The sequence below is a fragment of the Dryas octopetala genome, chromosome 9 (assembly GCF_963921425.1).
Source record: "Dryas octopetala chromosome 9, drDryOcto1.1, whole genome shotgun sequence".
Classification (NCBI taxonomy): Eukaryota; Viridiplantae; Streptophyta; class Magnoliopsida; order Rosales; family Rosaceae; genus Dryas; species Dryas octopetala.
Window position 1 is genome coordinate 7543085 of NC_141374.1, and position 25234 is coordinate 7568318.

At 35.6% G+C, this 25234-nt stretch overlaps 5 protein-coding genes, 1 long non-coding RNA gene and 1 other non-coding gene across 14 annotated transcripts; 1 reads left to right on the forward strand and 6 right to left on the reverse strand.

The window, feature by feature from the left end:
• Nucleotides 1–434: 434 nt before the first annotated feature.
• Nucleotides 435–1997, reverse strand: LOC147273584 (uncharacterized). Its single transcript, XR_015119721.1, has 2 exons — nt 1731–1997; nt 435–736 (listed from the first exon to the last, which is right to left on the reverse strand). It is a non-coding gene; the product is annotated as an uncharacterized LOC147273584 (long non-coding RNA).
• Nucleotides 1806–1908, reverse strand: LOC147273585 (U6 spliceosomal RNA). Its single transcript, XR_015119782.1, has one exon. It is a non-coding gene; the product is annotated as a U6 spliceosomal RNA (small nuclear RNA).
• Nucleotides 1998–2399: 402 nt separating the features above from the next.
• Nucleotides 2400–5789, reverse strand: LOC147273586 (eukaryotic translation initiation factor 3 subunit B-like). 8 transcript variants are annotated; one of them, XR_015119622.1, is made up of 6 exons: nt 5628–5789; nt 5267–5507; nt 4141–4284; nt 3465–3719; nt 3103–3148; nt 2400–2924 (listed from the first exon to the last, which is right to left on the reverse strand). XR_015119622.1 is itself a non-coding variant. In XM_086227734.1 (5 exons), the coding sequence occupies exons 1-4, from the start codon at nt 5759–5761 to the stop codon at nt 3113–3115; spliced, it is 471 nt and encodes a 156-aa protein (XP_086083860.1). In that variant the 5' UTR covers nt 5762–5789; the 3' UTR covers nt 2400–2924; nt 3103–3112. The 8 variants fall into 8 exon arrangements, 4 of the variants coding, with proteins under 4 accessions (XP_086083860.1, XP_086083858.1, XP_086083859.1 ...); XR_015119619.1 differs by lacking the exon at nt 3103–3148 and having other exon boundaries at nt 3430–3719; XM_086227734.1 differs by lacking the exon at nt 3465–3719 and having other exon boundaries at nt 4225–4284.
• Nucleotides 5790–7100: 1311 nt separating this feature from the next.
• LOC147273587 (Vacuolar protein sorting 55 (VPS55) family protein) lies at nt 7101–11987 on the reverse strand. The gene is made up of 5 exons (XM_086257686.1): nt 11827–11987; nt 8913–9045; nt 8753–8792; nt 7604–7685; nt 7101–7499 (listed from the first exon to the last, which is right to left on the reverse strand). The coding sequence occupies exons 2-5, from the start codon at nt 9009–9011 to the stop codon at nt 7307–7309; spliced, it is 414 nt and encodes a 137-aa protein (XP_086113812.1). The 5' UTR covers nt 9012–9045; nt 11827–11987; the 3' UTR covers nt 7101–7306.
• Nucleotides 11988–15663: 3676 nt separating this feature from the next.
• MAMYB (Duplicated homeodomain-like superfamily protein) lies at nt 15664–16957 on the reverse strand. The gene has a single exon (XM_086257493.1). It carries the CDS (start codon nt 16912–16914, stop codon nt 15934–15936), a length of 981 nt encoding a protein of 326 aa, XP_086113619.1. The 5' UTR covers nt 16915–16957; the 3' UTR covers nt 15664–15933.
• A 136-nt stretch (nt 16958–17093) lies between these two features.
• Nucleotides 17094–19779, forward strand: LOC147273589 (pentatricopeptide (PPR) repeat-containing protein). Its single transcript, XM_086227849.1, has one exon. It carries the CDS (start codon nt 17107–17109, stop codon nt 19342–19344), a length of 2238 nt encoding a protein of 745 aa, XP_086083975.1. The 5' UTR covers nt 17094–17106; the 3' UTR covers nt 19345–19779.
• Nucleotides 19780–20306: 527 nt separating this feature from the next.
• On the reverse strand, nt 20307–22428 carry LOC147273590 (expansin-like B1). Its single transcript, XM_086227566.1, has 5 exons — nt 22230–22428; nt 22031–22137; nt 21701–21882; nt 21407–21539; nt 20307–20770 (listed from the first exon to the last, which is right to left on the reverse strand). The coding sequence occupies exons 1-5, from the start codon at nt 22360–22362 to the stop codon at nt 20570–20572; spliced, it is 756 nt and encodes a 251-aa protein (XP_086083692.1). The 5' UTR covers nt 22363–22428; the 3' UTR covers nt 20307–20569.
• Nucleotides 22429–25234: the final 2806 nt, after the last annotated feature.

The following is a 25234-nucleotide window of genomic DNA, read 5'->3' on the forward strand; positions in this document are numbered from 1 at the left end:
TCACTTGATTAATTTTCTAGGAGATGATAGCCCTAATTTTTGTAAAGCTAAAACATGATATTTTGGTATTATAGTTCTCATTCAACAATATTTTGCAACATATAAATTGTGAAAATGGCTTGAACTACACCAATAATGATCTTGATCGAGTTTGTCTACTTACAAGACAGATAATCATTAAAAGATCATTTCTTATAAAAACTCGAAGAGAACGTATAGCTCTGGTTCCTACTTATAATATCCTAATGGCTGAGAGACAACCCAAAACAGGAGAAGTAAGAGCCCCATTGAATTATAAAAAATTCGTAAGAAAATATTTAAAATGAAAAATACGTAAAACTCAGCATCTCACTCAAAGGGTCTGGCTTCTCTTCTTAGTTTCAATTTCTCCATATAAACTATACATACATCTCAATATGCCAAAGAATTATACAGAAATTAGAATTGAAAAATATTATTAAAAATCATTAAGAAACATATCTACTTGCTAATCCAAAAAGAAAACTAAAGAGTCTAAAGTGGACAAGCAATATACCATTTAAGCAACTCAGAAATTTAAGAAACAATCAGCATAGTGTGATTATGGAAATTACCCTACAAATGGACAGATTAGTCTCTGGAGTAGTCGTCTCATTGGGGATATTAAAAAGCCAGTCAAAGTCATCATAGAGGCTACCGACAGCGTGCATTTATTGAACTTATGCCCATCTCTGTTTTCTGTTGGAAGTCCAGCTTCCTATAAAGGCAAGCAGAAAAAAGATGAGATACCAAAGAAATACATATTGCTGTGTGCTTAATTTTACTATTACACAGAAGATTAGCCACACCTTATATATCACCAAATCAATTAACATTACTCCTGTAGATGCTTTACTTTTACACTATCAAACGCATTGATCATAGCCATATTAAGAGGATACACACATTGATTGTATGTGTTTCAATCTGTGAAACCCATTTGCATCCTAAACCTATAACACAGCAATAAAGCAATATTATTGAACAGCATAATTAAATCTTTCCTCTTCTTTGCCTTTTGGAAAATGAAGTTTTCTGAAGTATGCAATATTCTAGCATGGGCTCTACATTCATCTCAAGATCTTCAGTTACAATCTGATAACCATGATTTAAATTTTCTCCTGGAACAGAATTTAGAGCTGCTCATTTTTATTTTTCTATCATTTTTTATATTATAAAAGTTGTACCTTCTAACCCTGTGAATTCTGTCAGAATTAGGTTAAAAAATTCAAAGTAAAATTCAACTCCACCAAAAGAAAAAATATTACGTAAAAAAACATTGAATTACACTAAACAACAGCAAGCAAATAAGGGCACATATATATAGACAATCATTAACTAATCAATCAGTAGCTAACTCAGCTGCATAAATTATTAAATGAAGGAATACTCCAGTTCAAATAAGCATAAAAAAATTAAAAAAAATTAACACAAAAGAATTAGAGATTCTCAGACCCATTTCATCAAACAGCTAGTGCGCAAGATTCTCATATGCAGTTCATTACAAATAATTGAAGGCCAATACTCAGCCATTGATTCATCAAGGTTGAAGTTAAGTTGATTAACCATAAGTATACAAGGAAATAACGAAAACCCAGATCTTCATACAACAATTCACACACTGTCAACATGTAAATACTGAAAACTGAACAGAATTAACTTCCAACTGAGTAATTTAACAAAGAAAAACCAAAACCAAAACCCAAACTCACATTTATGCTTGAAGCTCCGAAGCTACCTAAAATGAAGCAAGAATAGCAAAGCGGACGAGATATGAGAAGCAAAATAAAAATTTGGACCATTTCTCGATTTATGCGTGTCATCCTTGCGCAGGGGCCATGCTAATCTTCTCTGTATCGTTCCAATTTTATCGGATGTCCCCGAAGGGACAAGCTTGAGTGAAAGCAGACTCTATATAAAACCTACAGAAACAACGAAAATCTTCGATGTGGGATTACTGCAATTTCGTTTCTAGCCTTAGGTGCAAAAAGTCTTACTACTTTGAAAAAGCCTTATTCTTATATTAAAATTCCGAGAAGTCGCTGTCTTTTCTTTTATAGATTTTAGTCATTTTTCTCCCTGCCAAGTGCTTTTTTTGTTTTTGTTATTTCCACCAAAATCCAATAAAAGTATTATTTGCATAATATTTGTTCTTTTCTAATATAATTCTTTTACTTGTTTTTATCTTTTAGCAACCTTCTCTTTTTTTTTTTTCGGTTGAATTTATGTTCAAAACTTACATCTTGAAATCAATATATTTAGTTACTACAAAATTGAACTTCTAATTTTTCGTTTTAATGCATAATAATTTTGTACTCGATAGTAGATACATACATTCATAGATGACCAGGAATTTCCAACATACAACTACAGAAAACTTAAACTAAACACTACACATTGCCTTCATAACCTTTGTTTGTCAAGTGTTTAGTTGGAAAATTCATGGACAAGTATTTACATTGCCTTCATAATGTAAGAACTTAAAAAACCTTATTGGAGACAAATTTTGGTGTTTCATACTACTAGAAGTGTCACCATATTCACCGAATAAAAGTGTCATGATATTCGCCAAAAAAAAGTCATTATATTCACCAAAAAAAAGTGTCAATATATTCACGACATCATCTACAAAATTACAGCACCTAAAATTAATTGGTTCCACCAAATATATCCCTCTCCTTCATTGGCTTCTTCATCCCTTTTCATTGAATGATCCCCTTCAAAACCCATCACTCCCTTTCTTCATGCAATGACTTCACTTAACTTCTTGCTCCTTTTGCTGTCCTGCTAACTCCACTGCAACAAGGCTATCCTGGGCCTCTGCCTAGGTTTTATCACTCTTCTTCTTCAGCTTCTTCTTCCTCTTTCACAGGACTAAGTAAGGGTGGCTCTGGATACCATGAGGACTAACAAAGAAAAAAACACACCCTCAGTATTTCAATCATACTAGAAGCGGGGTAAATATTGGAACAACGAATAGTATTATAAACATAAAAACTGCCATTCAGTTAGATCATGCAGTTAAAATATGGTTAAAGAATGAGTGTCCAATGATGCAACATAAGCATGGTTAATGGAATTTACAGTGAATTGCTCAGAGTGAATCCTCTTGATAACTGGAGGATCTTTTCTGCAGATAAGAACAATAGACAATCATAATGTTATGGTGCACCTAAGACATCACTTCCTACATAAGAAGGGCAAAGCATTGTTTTCATTAGTTCACTTTATGATTGCCATCTAAAGAATGTTATTGTAATTGGCACCATGGCAATAGAAGATTCCATTTCTTAGAGACTCAATGCTAGTATTTCATGGTCCAACCCCTCCAAGATTGAAAATACAACATAAAAAAGGTTGTGCATCTGTGATAAGACCTTCAAAATGATTTAGAAACTGAAGAACACTAACCTAAGCACTAAGTTTGCTTTGCTACATGTGTCTACCTCTTGAAGTGAGTTGCACCATAATGTTCTTAAGTGACACTCCTATAGCACAACTGAGTGGAATGCTCATGATGTAGCACACTCTCGGGACATGGCTGAGTTGTAAGTGGTCTTTAATAATGAGAAGCCAAAGAAAACAGTCTTTTGGGCCAAAGGGCTACTATCTATCCATAAGCTCTGTCCTTTATTTCCTTCAAGTTCTCCACCTATACTTCATTGTTTATAACATTCTCAACTCAATGACCGAAACTGAAACTGCTACCAAAAAACAAAAAACAAAAAAAATAAAAAAATTAAGAAGAAGAAAAAGGAAGCAGATACATTAAATGTGAGCTATGGGCTCTAGCTCAAGTGGCATTGGGGTGTGTGGTAGATCCTAGATTCAAATCCTATAGTAAGCAAGAAAGTAAAAAAAATAAAAATGTCAACTCAATCACTACAAGGGTTTGACTTCTCTTCTTTAGTTGCATTTCTTCATATAAAGTATACATGCATCTCAATGTGCCATAGAAGTAAGAAGAATTCACTACTGAATAATATTATGAAATATCATTAAGAAACATATCAACTAGATAAATCCAAAAAGAAATGTCAGAGTTGATAGGCAATACATCATACAAGCAACTAAACAATATAAAATCAAGACAACGACAGGCAGTGTGATTACGAAAATTACCCCACAAATGGATGGATCAGTCTCTGGAGTAGACCCCACATCAGGGATATTAATAAAGCTGTCAAAGTCATCATAGAGGCTTACTGACAATGTGTGTCCACAGAACTTGTGTCCATCTCTCTTTTCCCAAGCAAGTTCAGCTTTCTACAAAGGCAAGCGTGACAAGATAAGATGCCAACAAAATGCATATTTCTGTGTGCGTGATCTTGCTACGCACAAAAGATCAGTTCACTGCTTTTTTTATGTTTAATGTGAGATTATTCCACACCTTGTATATTTATAAATCAATTAATACCACCCCTGTATACCCTCTACTTTTACACTGTCAAACGCTAAGATCATAGGCATATTAAAAGGACCTGGATAGGCATGTTGAGTGTGCATGTTTTCATTTTTAAACCCATTTGCATCTTAAACCTATAACACAGAACAATGCTACAATATTTATTTTAATGAGAAACACAGATTTTACTAAAAGGCTATAAATCAAAAGTACAAGACATAGTGGACAAGCTGTCCACTGGAATGCATTCAAGACCAATTACAAAACAGCTTATTTTGTCCAAAAAACCTGATTACAATTATCACAAAACAGCTTAGATAAAAAAAAATAATAATAATAAAAAATTTCCACCTTTCATTCCGCATGAATGATGAAAAACAGCATATTGAACTTCGAGGAAATTGAGGACTACAAGGAAGCCTAAAACGAACCTTCCACTTCCTCCCCCCTAGCATTTTCAAAAACCCTTTTGTTTTGTTCCATCAACACTCCAAGGAACAAGGCTATAATATTGAACAACATAATCAAATCTCTTCCCATTTTTTGTCTAGTGGAAAATGGTGTTTCTATGATTTACAATCTGATAACCATGGTTTAGAATGTACTCTCAAATGAGTGAACAGAAACTAGTGCCACTCAATTTGATTTTTAATAACATTTTTTATGTTAGAAATTTACACCTCTTAACCCTGTGAATTCTTTCAGAATTGCAATTGCGTAATCAAATTCAAAGTAAAATTCAACTCCCGCATAAAAAAAAAAAATGTACCCATTAAATCATTGAATTACACTAAGCAAACCCAATAAAGAATTCAAACTAAAACAAAACGAAATCAAAGATACCTGACGAGAACTAAACTCTATAAGACAATGACCCCAGGTTTTTTGGGTTTTGGGATTCACAGGCATCGAAACCCCATCTTCTTTAATCACACCAACTTCGTTAAACACTTCCCGAATCTCGCTTTCAAGCTTCTGGGCCATCTCTGCCCCAACAACCGGAAGGTTATCGACAACAACCACGCTTCCGAACCCAAAATTGAGACGCAAACCGTCGTCGTCGTAGAACACATCTTGCCCTTCACTGGGAATCATAAACAAGAATCCATCACCCGCAAAATAAGAGTTTGGAGTTTAGAGGGTCAAAATCGAAAGAGCAAGAAAAAAAAAAGAAAAAAAAAAAAGAGCTTTTGTATTATTGTACCTGAAATTATTATTATTGTATAAGTCTTGGTTAGGAAGTGGGTGTGCAGAGTTCAAGTGTATGGAGGAGAGTTGGATACCGAGCTGATCGGCCTTGGCTTGTATGTCTTCCATGGTGGCGCAGTCAATTGTCATGGTTATTACTTTCTTCAGAGGGAAAGAAACAGAGGCTTTGTTGTCTTTGTTGGGTTTTGATGCCAATTAAAAAGTTCTATTTATTTATTATTTTTAGAAAAAAAAAAAGACTTAAATTTTGGGTTTTATGTCAATTTAGCCTATTTAGGATATAATAAATATTATTTTACTTATTATTGCACTTGCATTAATTTGCTTTTTAAAATTTTAATTTGGAAAATTAAGATACTTAAGTATTTAACTTATTCAAATTTGTCAACTGATGTAATTCCACTAATTTACTCGGTAAATTGATTCAAGTGATGACCACGTGACTATCATTTTTCTCTCAATAAAGACTTTTCGTGATGGGGATTTGACTTTGTGTAAACGAAGTTTTGGATGAAAAGCGAGTAAATTCACAAAATTACCTCAATTGAAAAAATTGAAAAGTCAAGTATTTTAATTTTCTAAATTGGAAGTCCGGTTAGCAAATTGATACAAGTGTAATAGCCTACATAACAAAATGACATTTATCTCATTCAAGATATACTATGCGTTGTACCAATCTGCCCTCTCAACATCACTTTGGATGCCAATATCCAGTTCCATCAACTCAGTGACATTTTTCTTCCAAAAAATGGTCATATAAGTGAAGTGAAATGACAAGTGCAATGACGAATTTACCCTTGAAATAGTGATTAAGTGCATGACACGTAATAACTTAACACGATAATTATACATGCATTACTTACCTAACAATAAGGTCCTTATTTTCCTAAAAATGATAACATTTACTTTATTGGAGATTGACTATATTTTAACCCACACTTTTAACAATATTAATATGATAACATTATAAATTTCTATTTTCTTATAGTTAGTTTATAATATTAGTAGTTTATTATTTATGTTACTAACATGATACTATTATATAAACATATATATAACTAAATTTCAATAATTATTTTCGTTTTTTCAGTAAATATTTCAGTTTTAATTTTTGGTAATCAATTGATTTATTGACTTTTTTCGGATTTTGTCAGTTTCGGATTTTCAAATCGTGAAAATCAATTTACCAAATCAAAAAATTTTGATTGATAGTCGATCGGTTTGGTAAAAACCAAACCAAAGAACAGCCCTACTTTCAATGGTTACTTAATAGAGCATAACTAATTTTCTAATTTTCTTTTTCAACTTTACAATTCAATAACTCACATTATGTATGCTGCTTATAAAATTATTTTTAGACACCATATGTTCTTGCAGTTTTTCTTATTCAGTCAAGAGAAACATCATATATGTGGATGATCTCTCTCTCTCTCTCTCTCTCCCCCTGAATCTGACATTGCCCCAAAAATAAAACACCAGAATCTATCTACAATGACATATTAAAACATATTTAATACAGTGCCACACTCAATTACAGGGATAAAGAATAACACAAGAAAAAGAGCAAAAATACATAGAGGTTTTCTTTGTAATCGTCACAAAGGAAAACAAAAGTCCTATGGGAGACTAAGACATCTTTTACAGAAATCTGGCAGGACTCTTGACAGCCATATCTCAGAGCGCACTGTAATCGTTTTCATCGCCCATCCGAATGTAACACATTATTGCCAGTACAAATACAAAAAAGGATGAGAGCTCCATTGCCAGGGCTCCCCAACCGATAACACCAGCATGCTTTAAGATAGCCGGTATCGCAATGCTTCCAATAGCTGAAGCTCCAGTCAGGAATTTGGTTGCATTAACCCAGCTGTTTCATCATTTACTAGGAAGCAAGTCAGAAGCTGAAAAATGCTGATGCAGCTTTAAACTTCAAAATGACAGATATTTCAGTCAGTTCAAAGGAGGACAAACCTATTTTCAGATTCCGAAAATATAGAAGAATCAGATCCCACAAAGAATATCAGCGGTATGGGAAGAAGCACATACATTATTACTGCAAGAGAACAATGTGGTGAATTGACCATCAGTATGCATATCTTCATGCAAATCACTGCGCACTTACATAAAGGGAGTTCTTACAACCTTCTCTTCTAGAGAGGATACAGATTTTCTTTTTAAATGTTTTTATCCTTCTCTTTTGATAAGATAAAAAATACTTGTCCTAATATTTTTCTTTGTGTCAATTTCCAAATATCTATTCCAAGAAATATTAAGCCTCAGTATTTTAGTGCCACTAATGAGTAAAATCCAGTTGATAAATTAAATTGACAAGGTGAAATTTTGAACAGGCCAGTGATGACTATGTAACGCATGTGTATGAGATACCAGAAAATAAGTTAATGAGAGGGATAAATATGATTATGGAATTCATTTCCCGCACATATTTTAGGATTTAGAAACTCAGTTACTGCAATCAATTTTAAAGAGAGCATTGACCTGTATGCACAATCACAAATTACCATTTAACATGAATCAAATATAAGCATTAGTTGTGCACAACAATATGGAATCCATAAACACACAACAGCAGAGGCACTCAACAACAGAAATATCCCACACCGATTTATTACTGAATCTGTGTCTAGACATGTTGCTAGGTGTCATTTACACTCAACATCTAATCCTATCACTATTCTTTTACTACCTGATCTAAGGCCCAAAGGTTCCTGTTTCTAGTCAGGTCAAGACGAATATGAACAGGAATTTAGAGCAATGAAGCAAAGAAATACAATAAACTTTGTCAATGAATGTATTTGGATCTATTTTACTCATTTGAACTGTGACATACATGTTTCTTAAAAAAAAAAAAAAAAACAAAAAAACAAAAAAAAAAACAGGGATAATACAAGAAACAGTTTTGGACAAAATGCTTTCTTAAAGGAGCTAGAATTAAAAAATTGAAAGATTTTATCGTACTGGCACATTTATCCTTTTACAAGCACATTAGCAACATGTAGCATTTTGGCCAAAGGAAAAAGCATCAGATAGCAAGTTTAAGAAAGAAAACAATTTTAAATTTGACAAAGTAATAATTAAAGACCCAAGAGTTCAGTCACCTACCAGTAAGCATTGGCCACCAATTATTGTACAAAGCACATGCCTGCCTCAAAACACATAACAGATGAGAACATAGATTCACTATTGACCTTGGAGGAACAAAGAAAAGCTTACTAATCACATACGAATTGAGCAAATATAATTGACAAGGAACACTACCCACCAAAATTTGCAATACAATTCCTCCAGCAACCAACATTGCCAAGCAAGCAAGTTTCCCAGTATGCAAGCAGGCACGCAAATAGCCTGGTATGTCTGCCATCAAGTACTTGTCTCACCTCACCTCATAGATGCAACTGCAATTATGATTGGAAAGCATATACTCAGGAAACAAGGAAAAACAAATAAAAGAAAGCCATCAATGATTGGAGATGCAAAGAGCACATGACATATTCAAAAACGCATACCACAATGATAAAGAAAATTGAGTAAGAGACTCATTTTTAGCATATTTTCATATTTCTTTATAATGAACAAACTTCATATGCATTTCATGTTTAGAGCAAAATCATTTGTCACAGTATAAGTAAAAAATATTAATAGCATGATCAATAAAATTCTTGTCCACTTAAATGAAACTTTGCATCAAACAGAAGTGATGTTGGTAAAATAAGAATTCACACTGGAAGACTGGCCAAATTTATTCTCATGGTCAAAAGAAAAAAGAGAAAAAAAAAAAAAAAAAAACCTTAATGGTAGCTCGGAAATGATTATTTGTTTGTCAACATGCAAATGACATAAATATTTTCATGCTTCCAATTGATACAACTTGATCTTACTAAATCTACATAAGTATTGGGCTGTGTAAACATCTTTTTCGTAGCCCACTTATAAACTTTGATGTGGGCCTGATTGCCATCATTACTGCTTTGAAAACTGCCTTAGAAAAAGGGGAAAAGTTCTTTAGGTGCTCCATATCGTACTTGCTGCGTAGGTATAAGGAAATTCACAGTGCTAGCAGATCAGAAGTACGGAAGTCGGCCCTCACCCTTCAATAATAGTGGGCAGTGCTACTTATAGCACAGGAATGTTCATCCTCTCTTAAAGTCCTTTATTGGTTTCGACTCAGGAATAGAGCTATGGCAAGCAATATAGATCCCCCCTTACTCTTTTAATATCATTACAATCTTTCGGAAGGAATAGTTTATTCCAATCCTATAACATTTGTTGATAGATAGGGCTGATAGCACCCTGACGAGAGAGGTCTTTAAGAATATTGTGGAGAGAGCATTTTCCCAGTGTGAGGAGCCCCAACAAAGAAGGTGTTAGTGGTTTATCATTGGGTCAATAATGCTAATCACTCTTTTTGTGCTACTCCTACTCCTAGGGCGACAAGAAGATAAGAAAACGGGAAGCGTTCTCTCCCAACCTGTTTATTCTAAAGGCTGCCCTCTCTCGGCTGATTGTTGGTCCAGCCTACTACGAGGATCCCGTATGCAGCAACCCTACCTAAAAAAAGGGTATAAAAACGCCTTGTCTAGGTTGGAGCTATGAAGCTTATGTTATTATTATGAGTAAGGTAGTGACAACAGTTCATAGATATTTTTAATCAATGAGCACTAAGAAAGGAAAAACTAGGTCAAAAAATGAAATTTGACACCAAAGAAAATAAATACAGTAAACAGTCACTGTCCAGGCTTTTCATGGCAGCACTCTTTGTGCTTCTCATATCAAGTAGAGATTGAAATTCATCAAACCCCCAAAACTACTTAAGGATCAGTAAAGAAAATTCTGGATATTTTTGCAAGATCTGTGCATCCCTTTTTATTAACACATATGAAAAACAAGTTTCCTTTCCCTGGTTTTGGATAGGCAAAGAACTTGCAAAGATCTCACATTACATTAGCAAGCAAACTTCCAAATACATCCATGTATGCGGACTGAGAATTTTAAGACAGGTGATACGAGTGACTAGAAAAGATTAAACTATAAATTAGTTTATTAGAGAAACATTGGGAGTGACACCTATTATGATGAAATAAAAGAAAATAAGCTTAGGTGGCATGAAAATATATCATTTAGACTTTTAGATGCACCTAGAAGGCTAGAACCAAAGTAGAAGGTAAAAGACCACGAGACCAGTCAAAATTAACATGAGAAGTGAGTTGAAAAGATTTAAAGGTTAAATCAAATAAGAGATATTACATGTAAGTTATATAACAGAGTAGAATGAAAGATGAGAGTTCATGAGGTTGGCCCCATATGATTGGGACAATGTAAGGATGACGGTGATGACTTCTTAGGTAAATTTCTTGCAATCAAGTATTCTGAGATCTAAAATGATCCTTGTATGTTCAATCAATAGATCAATATCGAAAGGTCAAACCATAAGCATACAGTAAATTACCGAACCACTTAAATCGTCCTCTCATGGCATGTATGCATGTGTGTGCCATTGTCTTTGTCTTGTTTCTTGATTTCTTTCACAAAAATTACGACTTATTACTTACTTCTCTTGTTAATCCTTTACCCAAATGTTTTGCGTTTGCAATATCTACAATACAAATCGCAAAATCTACAATATAGATTAACTGTTCCAGAAAGCACTTACAGCTAACAGGTGCATTCATTGCCTACCTCAAGCATACATGCATACACATACATATAAAGTTCATTTATAAATGCATGATGCTCCTCAACGTCGTACTCGCAATCAATGGATCCACGACCAGCATAAGCACAAATACACATAGTTCTGATCTAATAAGTAGTTGAGGAACTAACTTTAAGTAATAACATCTAAACCTTTAAATTAGAAAACCAGACCCACTTGGGAACATTGTTATGTACTAACAATTCATATAAATTACTTCATCAAATAATTCATGAATTTCAGAATTTATTACATAAATAATTCATGAATTACTATTACCCATCAAATTAATCCAAACCATCTCAATTTTACTTTTAAAGAAAAAAAAAAACAGTAGTACACTTACATAAGCTAACAAATTTTGTTCCAACAGCAAGTGGTTTCCAAATTCTATACTCTAACAACCCAAATTCTTGGTTTCCAAACACACTGTTTAAATCTAATGAAAAAGTTGGGTGCTTGATGAAGGTGGAGGAAGGCATACCAGAGCCGAATTCGAGGTGAGAGCCCGAAACGCTGCGTTAGAAACGCGTTTCGATCCGGTGCTGGGTGCTGCAAATTCTATAGAAGCAACATGGGGAGGCCTTTCAGTGCAGACTTTTACCGTTACAGCTACGCAGCAAAGTGAGTTGGAGTCCTTGTAGAGGTGTTATAGTTTTATTATTATTTATTTCTTAACAAACAAACAAAAAAAATAAAAAATTATATATGAATGATAGGATAGAGCTGAGGTACATCATGATTCATGGTCTACAGACTATGGATGTGATACTGAGATCCAGTGGGTCCCATGGAAAGTGTTTAATTATTTTGGGGGGATGATTAGCGATGGTGATTCCATGAGATTAAAATGATGGAGTGCAAGCCCATGGGAAAAGCAGTAGGAGTAGGAGTAGCCTAGTAGGAAGTAGGAAGTAATTAATTAAAAGTAGAATTTGGTTTGTGGTGTTTGTTTGAGTTTGAAGGACTAGTTTAGCGGTCGGTCAAATGACTCAAATCACATAAAACCCCACAAGCCACAACCACTACAACAGAAGCCACAAGGGCACCCAACACCCAAGTTGGGATGGGGCCTTTGTTCAAAAACAAGTTATTGCATTGTTCCAAATGTTTCAATGTAGGGCAACATTTTTTTTTAGGTTTGCCAATACAAATAGCACCAACATTCTAAGGAATGTGGAGTTTATTTTTATAGTACGGTGGTTACATGACATACAACCACATTTAATAGTGAAAAATAAATCAATACGGTTTACAACAAATAATTTCAATTAAATAGTTGAAAAAATTGAGTGTAGTAACCAATTTTTAGTGTGAAGCCTCACTCTTTCCTTCTGCCACTAAGGTCCTGTTTCTTTCCAACTCTTGAATAAGTGTTTTTTGCATATTTATAAGCAGGCATTGACTTCTTGCATTGGCTTGGGAAAGTGTATGCTTCTCATTTCCAAAATTGTTGAGATCTCTTTTTTATTGACCCCACATGTTATCGTTAGGGGGTTCTTTGTTGTATGGTGAATGGTTGAGGTTCAAATGGTATGCCATGATAATTTGATATTTCTAGTTTGCAGGAGTTGGTGAAGATATCTTATGTATGGAGAAGAATCCATTTATCAGCTTTCCTATCTATATGGCGAGAAAAAAGGTTGAACTTGAGGTTCCTGTCGATGAAGATGAGTTCATCACATGAATAATGTATGCATTGTATTAGTTAATGCATTGCCTTGAATTGAGCAATAATGCAATAAGCTTTAACCATTTAATCTCACACTGCAACAAACATGATACTATTAAAAGTATTCTATCCAATTCAATTCAATCCAATCCAATGACTCAAATCCCTTTTTTTTTTTTTTTTTTAATCCAATTTAATCCAATTTAATCCAATCCTATGCCTCAACCAGGCTTTACAATACCACTAAATTTTAATTACAGTTTCACCCTATTAGAAATTATACACCCTGCATAATTCTGCAGATTGCATTCTTCATAAATCTTGCATATTGTTGCTCCGATCCATAAACCATCATTCCTTAGGCAAAAATGCAACATCTCCATTTGATACCTGAGCCTGAACCACTATTGTAGCAATCTAGCAGAGTCAAGATTGAGTCCTTAGTGCTCAATTCGATTTCCTGCATTGAGCATTGAAGGACATAAATAGTTTGATAATTGATACAACAAACTTTGATTGCATTCAGAACCTTACCACATTTCCATACGTTTCAGAACTTTCATGAATGACAACCCACCATCATCATTCCCATCAACCTCTCAGTTTTTTCCCCTCCCCCTCCCATTACCAAAACCACCCACTGACCCACCTCCCTCTATTTTCTCATTTGCCTCCCACCACCACACCCAACCATAACCTTCACACTTTTCACTCTCCCCCACTTTCCAACACTACACTAATTGTTCACCATCTGCACTTGGGAACCAAAGACCAATAGTCATAGTCTTACAGAACTTGCATTTAAGCAACATCACCAACAAAAATGGTCAGTGATTCAGGTTCATCAACAGACCTGTGGGGTGATTCTCTCTCTACTGTTTGTCTGGGTAGTGAAACCGAATGAGTGGAAGAGACATTAAGGGAGAAAAGAGAGAGATGGAATATCACAAAGGCAGGTCCAAAGCTTGAGGGGCGATTCCGTAACTTCATATATAATTTATGTTGCGACACTCGTTAATTACATGACAATTTTTCGGCACAACATGCCGTCCTCACGTGACGATCATGTGCACTTTCTATTTGTTGCTGAGAACTAATAGAGGAAGTTATTTGAGTTCAGGGGAGCATTGGTTGGTTCTAAAGTTTAGAAGAGAGATCAAAACCAAGCTCAAAGTTTGGAGGATAATGTGATATTTCCCCTATTTTTTTAATAGGAAGCTTGAAGACTTTTAAATTTATATGACAACTAACAGAAATTATACATATATGAGTTATTCTCCAATAAGATCCTTAAATAAGGACCTGTTTTTCAACATTTTGATGAATGCTTGAAATGTATTGAGATGCATCTCACCTACCGTGTAATTTACCCATCCATATCTGATATAACAGTTGAGAAACAAGTACCTTAACAGAGAATAACAATAAACATATAACAAACACAATAAGGAGAATGTATGAGTATTGCAAGAAAGTTTCTATGCCTCAAAACTCTCAGACTATAAATTTTAATCTGATTTGGATATATGCAAACGATGGTTCAACCCTGCTTGAACTGTAAATTGCTGATTATCGAAATCATTTGAAAATTTTATCAGGGCCATTTTCACCAATGCTGCACAGAGCATCAATGTATAGTAGCCACAAACCACAACACCCCAATTTACAGAACTTTAGACAGAGCATGAAGCAAATCAATCACCCCAAGCCAACAAAAGATGCATTAGCAGTTGAAGAGAAATTTCTAGAAATGGGAATTATTCAAACCAGTTGATATGATCAGTTATAGAGGGCCAGGTGTATGATTAAATCGAGATCACCATGTTCTGTTTCCTCTAAACTTTAACATATTTCTGTCTTCTGTTCACTTTGACTATTCGAGAAAGAATCAAATAATTTCTTATTGGTGCAGTCACTGGGATTTCATTGTATATGACTAATAAAAAATCTCAAATGTTCCATGATTTAGTGATTTCAAATTCTTACCAATACACTAGTTTCAAGTTTGTAAGACTATCCTGGCCAAAAAAAAGTTTCTAAGACTATCCTGGTATCCCCACTAACTCATCAGTGTTTTTTTTTTTTTTTTTTTTTTTTTTTTCCAACTTTTCTTATGTAAACCCCACAGGGTATTTTTCTCAACCTTTACGAAGCTTTTGACCTAAATAAATGTGCCTAAGCTGGTTTTCATTGGGAAGATTATGTCACCTAAAAATTTCTCGTTTAGCCTTAAAAGATCACCCAAAATATCCAACCGAAAAATTCACCAAAATCCAAAATTTCCCTAGAAAAATATAAGGGAATGTATTCAAATTTCCATCCTTGCAAAAAACGAAATTTTCGGCGAAATTTCGAATTTAAGACCATGCCTAAAACCTCTTCATGTACAGTCCTAGTTAATTCACTGTTAAGATATTATATAGCTAAAAAAGGGTAAGTTCTCTCTCACAAATGGCACAAAGAGACTGATTTTTTTGGGGAAGCCATATTTTCTTATTCATTCTTCATTGCTCTTAAGTCCCTCTAGCTATTCATGAAGGGATCAGCACAAATTCCATGCCAGCAAAAACCATCAAGAAACCTTATTTTCATTTCTAACATGCAATCCATTCCATGTAGTTTATACAAATGATATTGGATGACACGATGTAGCAATTTAACTTTTGTATCAAACCATATAACGTTATTTTTATTTGGAAAAAGGACTTTCGAAGTAGTAAATTACAACTTTCACGTTTATAATCAGAATCACCAAATGTCAATGTAATTATAGTATGAAAATCCCCCTAGAATCAAACACAGGCATTGATCTCAACTTCCATGGAAAAAACAAAGAATCAATGATTCATCAAAATTACCTCCTCAATGCAACCTGCATATCCAAAGCCAAATTGATCAGACAATCTTCCATTGCTTCATCTACTCTTCCGTAGCAGCCTTGGCACTCCGGAAACCCTTCTTCAACTCAGAAACTCTCTTCATACAAGCCGCCTTCGTCTTCCCTGGCACAGCAGCCGCAATCTTCTCCCACCTCATCGACACCTCCTTCGGAAATGCCTTCAAGGCATTAAGCAATGCAATGTCTTCAGTAGCAGCCCAACCAACCGGTCCAACCCCACCACCATTACTCTCTTTCTTGTTCTCACCATTATCCACCACCTGCTCATCACCCATTTCTTGATTCCCACTCTCAGCTTTCTTCTCATTGGGCTTACGCTTCTTCAAAAACTGCGCATACGAATCCGAATCATCCACTTTCTTCTCTCCCAATTCTTTGGCCTTCTTGATCACACTCTCCACCTTATGCCTTCCACGAAACGCCTCAGCGATAACCTCCCACCGCCTCGGCTTTCCGACCGGGTGCTTCAGTAGCTGTTTCTTCAAAACCTCAACATCCTCATCAACCCATTCCTTCTCCTCCTCAAAAACCACAGCTCCATTTCTATTACCCTCGCAATCCTCACTCTTTTTCACTTCTCTCACGGACCCATTAAACGTTTGGGGCACCGGCACCGAATCTGTGCCGAATTCATCAAATCGACGCAGTTTCGGTCTCTTTTGAGACACCCTCTTCTTCGATTCATCCTCTACTTGGCTTGTAATCTCGGGGAGGTCGAGCACTGGGCCGTGACCGACACGGATGTCACCGCCGGTGACGGAAACTGGAGCGAAGGGGCCGAAGAGGAGGGAGAGAGCGACCCAGATGAGAAGAGATTTGTAGGGTTCAGATTGGAGGAAGAAGAAGGAAAGACCCAGTAATAAAAATGAGAATGAGATGGTGAAGAAAATGAAGGGTTTGTTCAGATTCTTGTAATGGGGTTCTGGGTCTGTGACTGAAGAACCTGCTGCTTTGGATTGGAAGAGGAACCTCGGCCTCGCGTCCTCGTCCAAAAACTCCATTTTTGAGCCGGGTCTTGATCTCAGTGCTAGCTAGCTAGACAGAGCTTTATATACAAGTCATTGTAGGTTCCAAAGTCAGATCTGACGGCGTCGTTTTTGGTGACTTAGGCTCAACTCAAAGTTATATAACGTGGGGCTCTTTATATTTTCGCAAAAGCCTTCATAAAACTGTCATTTTTTGAAAACCGGTTAATGCGCGCCTCACTTTACAGACCGCTCCAATTTACTCTCTCAGAGACCTCAATCAGACCTCGGTTCTTTAACTTCTATGGCCGATGTTATAAGACCCAGATTGCAATTTCAAGAACTCATTATGAAAAACTCACTTCTGATGATTCACAGCTTCTTTATTGTCTCTCTCATAATCTACTTCGAGAGGCACGTAAACTGCTCGAGGAATCGCCTGTGAGAAATAACCATGGCCGTGTTGTTCATTGGACGTCTTTGCTCACAAAGTACTCGAGAAGTGGTTGGGTTGATGAGGCTCGGAAGCTCTTTGAGATCATGCCCCAGAGGAACATTGTTACTTATAATGCAATGTTGTCAGCATATGTGCAATCTGGGAGGTTGGCTGAGGGTTGCCAATTTTTTGTGGAGATGCCAAAGAGAAATGTTGTCTCGTGGACGTCGATGCTCTGTGGGTTCATGGATGCGGGGATGATTGATGAGGCGAGGGAATTGTTTGATGCAATACCAGAGAGGAATGATGTTTCTTGGAATTCGATGATTGCTGGGTTGATTAGGAATGGGGATTTGGAGGGAGCAAGACAGACTTTTGACCGAATGCCGCAGAAGAATATTGTTTCTTGGAATGCTATGATATCCGGCTATGCTGAGAATTGTAGAATGGACAAAGCGAGAGTTTTATTTGATAAGATGTTGGATAGGAATGTGATTACTTGGACTAGCATGATATCCGGTTTCTGTAGGTCCGGCAATGTGGATGAAGGGTATTCATTATTTCAAAAAATGCCTGAGAAGAATGTTGTTTCTTGGACAGCCATGATTGGTGGGTTTGCTTGGAATGGCTTCTATAAAGAAGCTCTTTCACTATTTCTTGAATTGAAGGGGAACTATGACACCAAACCAAATGGAGAGACCTTCATATCGCTTGTGTATGCTTGTGCTGGTATTGGTTTTCCTCATCTTGGCAAGCAACTACATTCTCAGGTGATTGTCAACGGTTGGGACTGTGATGATTATGATGGCAGATTATCAAAGAGCCTCATTCACATGTACTCAGCCTTTGGTATCATGGATATTGCATACTTTATTTTTAACAAGCACTCAAACAGTTGTACTGCTCAGTCTTGCAATTCTATGATTAACGGTTACATACAGATTGGGCAGCTAGAACAGGCTCAAAATTTCTTTGACAAAGCACCCATCCGAGACAAGATCTCTTGGACGTCTATGATGACTGGGTATTTTAGTGTTGGGCTAGTGGCGAAGGCTTGTTATCTGTTCCAAATCCTGCCAGATAGGGATGCAATTGCATGGACAGCGATGATTTCCGGGCACATCCAAAATGAGCTTTTTGCAGAAGCTGTCAATTTCTTTTCACAAATGCGGTCAGAAGGTTTTTCGCCTCTAAATTCAACATATTCAGTGCTTCTTGGAGCTGCGGGTGCAATGGCATATCTTGATCCTGGGAGACAGCTCCATAGCCTGCTGCTAAAGACTCAATATGAATTTGACTTGTTTATTAACAACTCACTGATATCAATGTATGCCAAATGTGGGGAGATAGATGATGCTTACCGTACATTCTTAAACATGAGTTTCCAGGATTTGATTTCGTGGAATTCCATGATCATGGGGTTTTCAGACCACGGGCATGCAAATGAAACTCTGAAGATCTTTGAAGCCATGGTGGAATCTGGGACTCGCCCAAATTCTGTAACTTTCTTGGGCATCCTATCAGCATGTAGCCATGCAGGGCTTGTCCATAGAGGGTGGGAGTTTTTTAGTGCCATGAGTGATGTTTATGCAATTCAACCAGCTTTGGAGCATTACATTTGCATGATTAATCTTTTGGGCAGAGCTGGGAAGGTAAAGGAAGCACAAGAATTTGTTTCAAGGCTACCTTTCAAACCAGACCATGCTGTTTGGGGTGCATTGCTTGGTACATGTGGGTTTGGTGAAACAAATGCTGAGGTTGCTAGATATGCAGCCAAACAACTCCTGGAGCTGGACCCTTTAAATGCACCAGCCCATGTGGTGCTTTGTAATATATATGCGGCAAATGGCCAGCATACTGAGGAAAAGATGCTGAGGAGGGAGATGGGATTGAAAGGCGTGAGAAAGGTTCCTGGATGCAGTTGGATTCTGCTGCAAGGGAAGGTTAATGTATTCCTCTCGGGAGATAAATTACACCCAGAAGTGGATGAGATGCTATCACTTGTATTTGGCACCTTTGGTAAATCATAAAATGAGTAACAGTGTATAAAGAGTTGCAGACTGTATAGAGCCGGCTGCATCAGTGCATCTGCATTATATTAGAGGATAGTAAAATTCTACTTATCCTAGAAAGCACATCATTGACTTCACAAGTTCTTGTTAATTAAAATTGCAATCAGTTCATGCTCCAGATTTTGCCTTTATGTTGGACCAATTCGTGGGATATGCTATCACATGCAACCTATGGCTATCTCCTGCGGTTAGAAGGACATGTTCATTCAAAGCAGAAATTAATGTATAGTTCGAAAGAACATGGAGTGGTCAGAAATATATGCATGTTTAGACAGTACTTGGGGTAGCTCTTCACTGGAATATTAATTTCTCCAAGGCATATAGTTAAAGAGGTTCGTTTGGTGCAACACTTTGACCTTTTTTTGCATCTATTTTGGGTAAAGATAACTGTTGATCTCCTAGAATAGCAATCCCCTTTTTCTTATCACTTTAAATCATGAGTCTTTTACATGTCAAAACTGTGTGATGAACGTTTACATTTTGATCATATTTTGTGGTATAAAGTTGGGTTAGCATTGTAAGGACCTTTTGAACTTTCTTTGTAATACGGAAGTTTCAAATTTCCACATGGGAACTTTGTCATTTAGAATTGCATACCTCATTGCAGAGTAATAGAAATAGATGCCCCTATCTTTTACTCTTATAAGTCTTTGTGGGCCATGTGAGCTTTGCACTGTTTTTTGATTTGAACCAATTATGTGACTGGACACCTTAAAAAGTGAGGTAGGTAGTAATTAAGCAGACATTTATTAAATCCTCACAATGAAATGACAAATATTTTTAATTAGCTGAAGAAAATTCGAATCTTCAATAAGATACTTGGAACTTTTTGGTTAACAATACAATGAATTACACTAAGATAGAATTTGGTCTTTTTTGGTTCAACAATACAATGAAGCAGAACATAACAAAAGAAATCATGATTTTGAAAAATAGCAGGAAGTTAATTATTGTATTATGTGACTAAGAAAAATTGATAATAGAATTTGGGTCAACATTACAATGATTACAGTAAGGAATTCTGCTAAATGCTAATCCTCTTATTCAAGCATATTACTATTTGCAAAGGAAAACATTAATGAACTAATGAAACAGAACATATCAAATTAAATGACCTTAATCTATTCTTTAACTAATAAAAACTGATAATAGAATATCTGTTGGCTGTTGCATGTCTATGTAATTAGTTCACTTGAACTCCAGTGTCATATGTTTGTCCCATTTTCCAGTCTTGTGGTATGTTATTGACAGGAACAACCCAAGACTCATCACCATCATCATCACTGAATAGCATCCTTATTTGCAAGGGTCCACTTGGGGGTGAGGTAGTTGTCCAAACTGCTCCGTAACTCCTGTCCAATAACTTGCAGCCAAAATTTTGTGTCTGCAACATTTTAATTCAAATCTTTCAATTATACAAAGATGAAGATGACATAAGAATTAATAAAGAAAGTAAGTGTTGATAAGAACAAGAGTAGTTTAGAGAAAAGATAAGAACATGACTGGATTAATCACATGCAGCACTTTTCATTTGGTAATTATTCAGAGAATATAGAAACTCTTTCTTCTTAATTTGTCTTATTTTCCTTTGCTTGAAATTGTAACTGTTATTGTTTTATAGCATGCATGTTTCGTTAAAAACCATATATGGCCACCTTTTTTGACTAACCTCCTCTACTGTGTTAATTGACATGATTCTTGTATGAAAAAATCTTGCAAGGAGCAAAAAAAAGTTGGTATGATTCATATATATTGACTGGATAAAAGTATTGAGAATTAACAAGGACCATACATAAGAACTCAAGGTCACTTAAAAGAATGACATTTTGTCTACGTGTATGACCACCTAAAGAAGGAGAGTGTTGGAGCACTAGTCCCACATTGATTGGGCTAAGCGTCTAATAAGCAATATATACGTACTCATTGAGTCTCTCAACCTAATAATTTAAATTTATTGGGATGAATATTCAATAGAAATAGAAAGCACAAGCTTAACTAAAATTAATGAAGAGCATACTACCTCACATAGTTGGACAGCTGTAATATCTTTTATCCCTTGTTGGTACCATAGTACAAAAGCCAAATAATGAGGATAATTACTGTTCTCATCAATCTTGATTGTAATATTTTTGTTGGGGTAGCTGCATGAAACACTGTTTTGGGAAGAGAGAGCTATTTGAGTTAGTTTCTATCCATCATCTTAAGTTTATCATAAATAAGAAATATACCAAGGGATATAAAGCTGCCCTTGTGGTCATTAGTGATTAATGATCTTTCTTAATCCTCAAAGTTAGTTCAGTATTTAGCTTCTTACCGTCTGTATTCGATGTCAACTACACCAAGGGATAACAGAGAAGCAGCTGCATCAGGGGTTTGAGCCATCCGGCCAAACGCTCGTTTACTCAGGATAAAGTCTGTGCGATCACTCGAACCTTGGTCAGTTATAACTACAGTCACTCCTTTGTCTGAGCAATAGGCACTGTTGCTGCATCTCACCTAATCATGATGACCATGAAGGAAAAAAAATATTATTACTTGAACATATAGTTTCGCATGTTATGTTGTCATACTGTCTATCAAGCTGGTCTGTTAAAGATTTGCGGGTTTGAATTAAATCTTTATGTTTCGAATTTCATGTACTCACCTGATAACAAGCACCACATCCGACCCCATTGCGATAGAGCTCGGAGGCAGCTGAGACATCTCCACCATTAATTGTTGCTCCAAAAGAACCAAACCCACATGCACCGGCTGCAGTTTCAATACAAAAAACATTAGTAATCATGCGTATATATAAATTCAGTGCCACATACATAGCATGCATGCATAGGAAGGTCTCTTACTGTCTGTTCCTTTTTCTTCAGAATTGGGATAATAAGCTGCCCGAGAATGAACAAAACTTGCAGCCTCACCCTGAATTTGTGTCAAAAGCAAAAGAATGAAAAGGGAAAGTGGAGAGCATAGAGAGAGAGCCATTATAAGGACCGGACAAGCAAATTATGCAATGAGAGATTGAGAGGTATTAGCTTGCTAGAAAATAATGTAAGGTAGTATTTGCATGAAGCTATAGCTCTATGGTTACTGTATTTATAGTAAACTATAAAGTCCATCTTTTCAATTTGGTAAACCCCACCAACTTTGACATTCTGCTGAAGAATTTTTTGAATTAATTAGTGGAATTCTGTTACTAGTGTTAATTTGTCGGCTACCTTCCTAGCTAGATTTATTTACTTGATTTAGAATATTATTGTGGAAAAGTACTATTCTTTCTGACCTTTCAAATGTGACGGTGGATATTCTTCCCCTCTTGAATTCTTTGGCATATCCAATTAACAAAAAGTCATTAGCTAAACTGTATTCAAGTGTGAATCATTTTAGTTAACCAAATTGAAATTTTATAATCAGTTTAGTATAGAAGTTAGAGTTAACCCAAAACCAATTGTTAATGAGCAGAAGGTCATGATATTTTGTGACGTGAGATTCACGCCTCGATTTATATTGGATGATGCAAGCATGTGTTATCCAACACTGAGCCTAATACATGGATTGTTTGTTCTGGTACACCGTACACTCTAGCAATGAGTAGAGACGTTCATGATCAACCTTATATATTGTGATGCAAAGTTACAAGTTTTCATAACAGTTCCTGCTCTATTTTTCTCCATCATTCAATCTTTTAATAGTCTATTTTACTCTGTTTCAGTCTACAATTTTTGCAGTTTTTTATGAATTTCTCAAAGTCAGAAGCAGCAACAAAGAAACTGTATATTGTGGATACGCATTTATAAGATAGGAAATATTTCATTCTCACAAGTTTAGCTAGCTGATTTTTTGTACATACAATTTGACCACAACAAGGCTCAGTTGACACTGACTTTCCCAACACCAGAGAGAGAGAGGTTAGACTTAAAGATTGAGACTTTTGAATGAGCAAATTCGAAATTGATCTACTTGAAAATGGAATTAAGAGGGACAGTTAGGTGCTTCTGCACTAGAGAACCCCTATGTAATATTCTTAATGTTCCCACCTAACTACTAGCCTGGTACTAGGGGCACATGGGCTGTGATTTTCTGGTTGTGTAAGTTCTTAGAAATACCCTTCATTCATATATATATATATTGAACAAAGATGGCTGAAACGTACTACAAAAGGTGTCTGCAAGCAACATAAAAAAATAAAACTAAAAATAAATGAACATATGTTTTTCTACAGAATTGTATATATCTTAGTGTATAATAAGCACATTGGACCACTATTTAATTGATGGTAATTATTAGATATAGCATATAGTAATTTGCACTTTGATTCAAAGCAGAGTGTAACTCATTACTCATTACTCATTAGGTGTCATTTTTCCTTGAAGTACACTCCAAGCCTGCCCCTCGGTCCAAGTTGATCCATGAAAATAAATTTTTTATGAAGTTATTCTAATTGTTACTGATTAATATTGATCATATTGAACTATTTATTTCTTTTTTTATAAATTTAGCTGATTAAGCTGTCTAGCACTTTTGTTGACAGGCACTGTGAAGATGCTTGACACTTTACAGTATGCCGACGAAGACTGCCATCAAAGAAAAGAAAAGAATAGAAAGCCATTAAACCAAGGAAATCAGCCATGACATGGAAACCATTTTGGAGGTTGGCCAACCACACCCAAGTCTCAATTTAATTGGCTAAGACATGGAAATAACTTGAAACGTTGCATCATAAGGTTGCAACTTGCAAGGCATAATTTCTCCTTTCTTACCACAAATCCTTAACAAATTGTTGAGATTCTTTATAAAACATTAGCGGATTCTATTGGTAACTTTTAAAATTATTTAAAAAAAAAAAAAAAAAAACCGTCTGCTTTCCAATATAAACAACTACCATAATAAGAAAAAGTGACTCTATGGACACCCAAGAGTATCCCGGTTGTGGTGATAGTATCACCACAACACTCAATTTTTTGTTCCAATCTTACCCCTAGTATTTATTTAATTTTAAATTAAAATAAAATTTTGATAAACTTAAAAATAAGTTAAATAACAACTGAAGAAAACAGAACCAGATGATTTTTCCCAGGGACGAAGCTACATGTGGGCCTGAGTTGGCTGTAACCCCCCCCCCCCCCCCCAACCCACATGTAGCTCTATACAATTTTCAAAAAAATTTAAAAAATATTTGTAATATTGATATGTTCATAAATTCACATCCTTTTATATTCCTCTTATTTAGTTTTTATGAGTTCATTTGATTAAAAGCTTTAAATTTCATTTAGTTTTGTGTTTTTGGCTTCCGAGCAATAAAATGAGAAATTTCACTATTTATTTTACTTAATAGATTTTGACATGAATCCAATTGAAGATAGAAACTAACACCTTGAAGTTATTCCAGGTTCAATTTCGTGACATTTGAAGACTTCTAAGGTGTTCATTTTGAATTTCAAAGTCAGCCCAAAACTGCACCTGAGGAGAACTGAGTCAGCTGCATTGTGCGGGACATAACTTTTTGGTCCGAACTTGGATTAAGGCATATAATATAGGATTGGAAAGAAGACATCCAGTAATTTCTATTGATATATAAAACGTAAATTTCTGAGTTGTTAAGGCCTCCAAATTTCTCTCCAAAAACAGCTCATAAATCATGTTAGCAAAAGGATAAAGTGGTCACAAGGCATCTTTCCATTTTGAGTTATTGTCTATCACATGCTCTCTTTCTTTCCCCTTTGTTCGCCCATTTTAAGCAAAATTCAGAAACCACAATGTGAAGGCTCTGAATGAGGCAAAGAGAACATCTACTACCTATCTCAACATCCTTCAAGGATCATCCATTGAGAGATAAGATGAAATATTCTCATTTTTG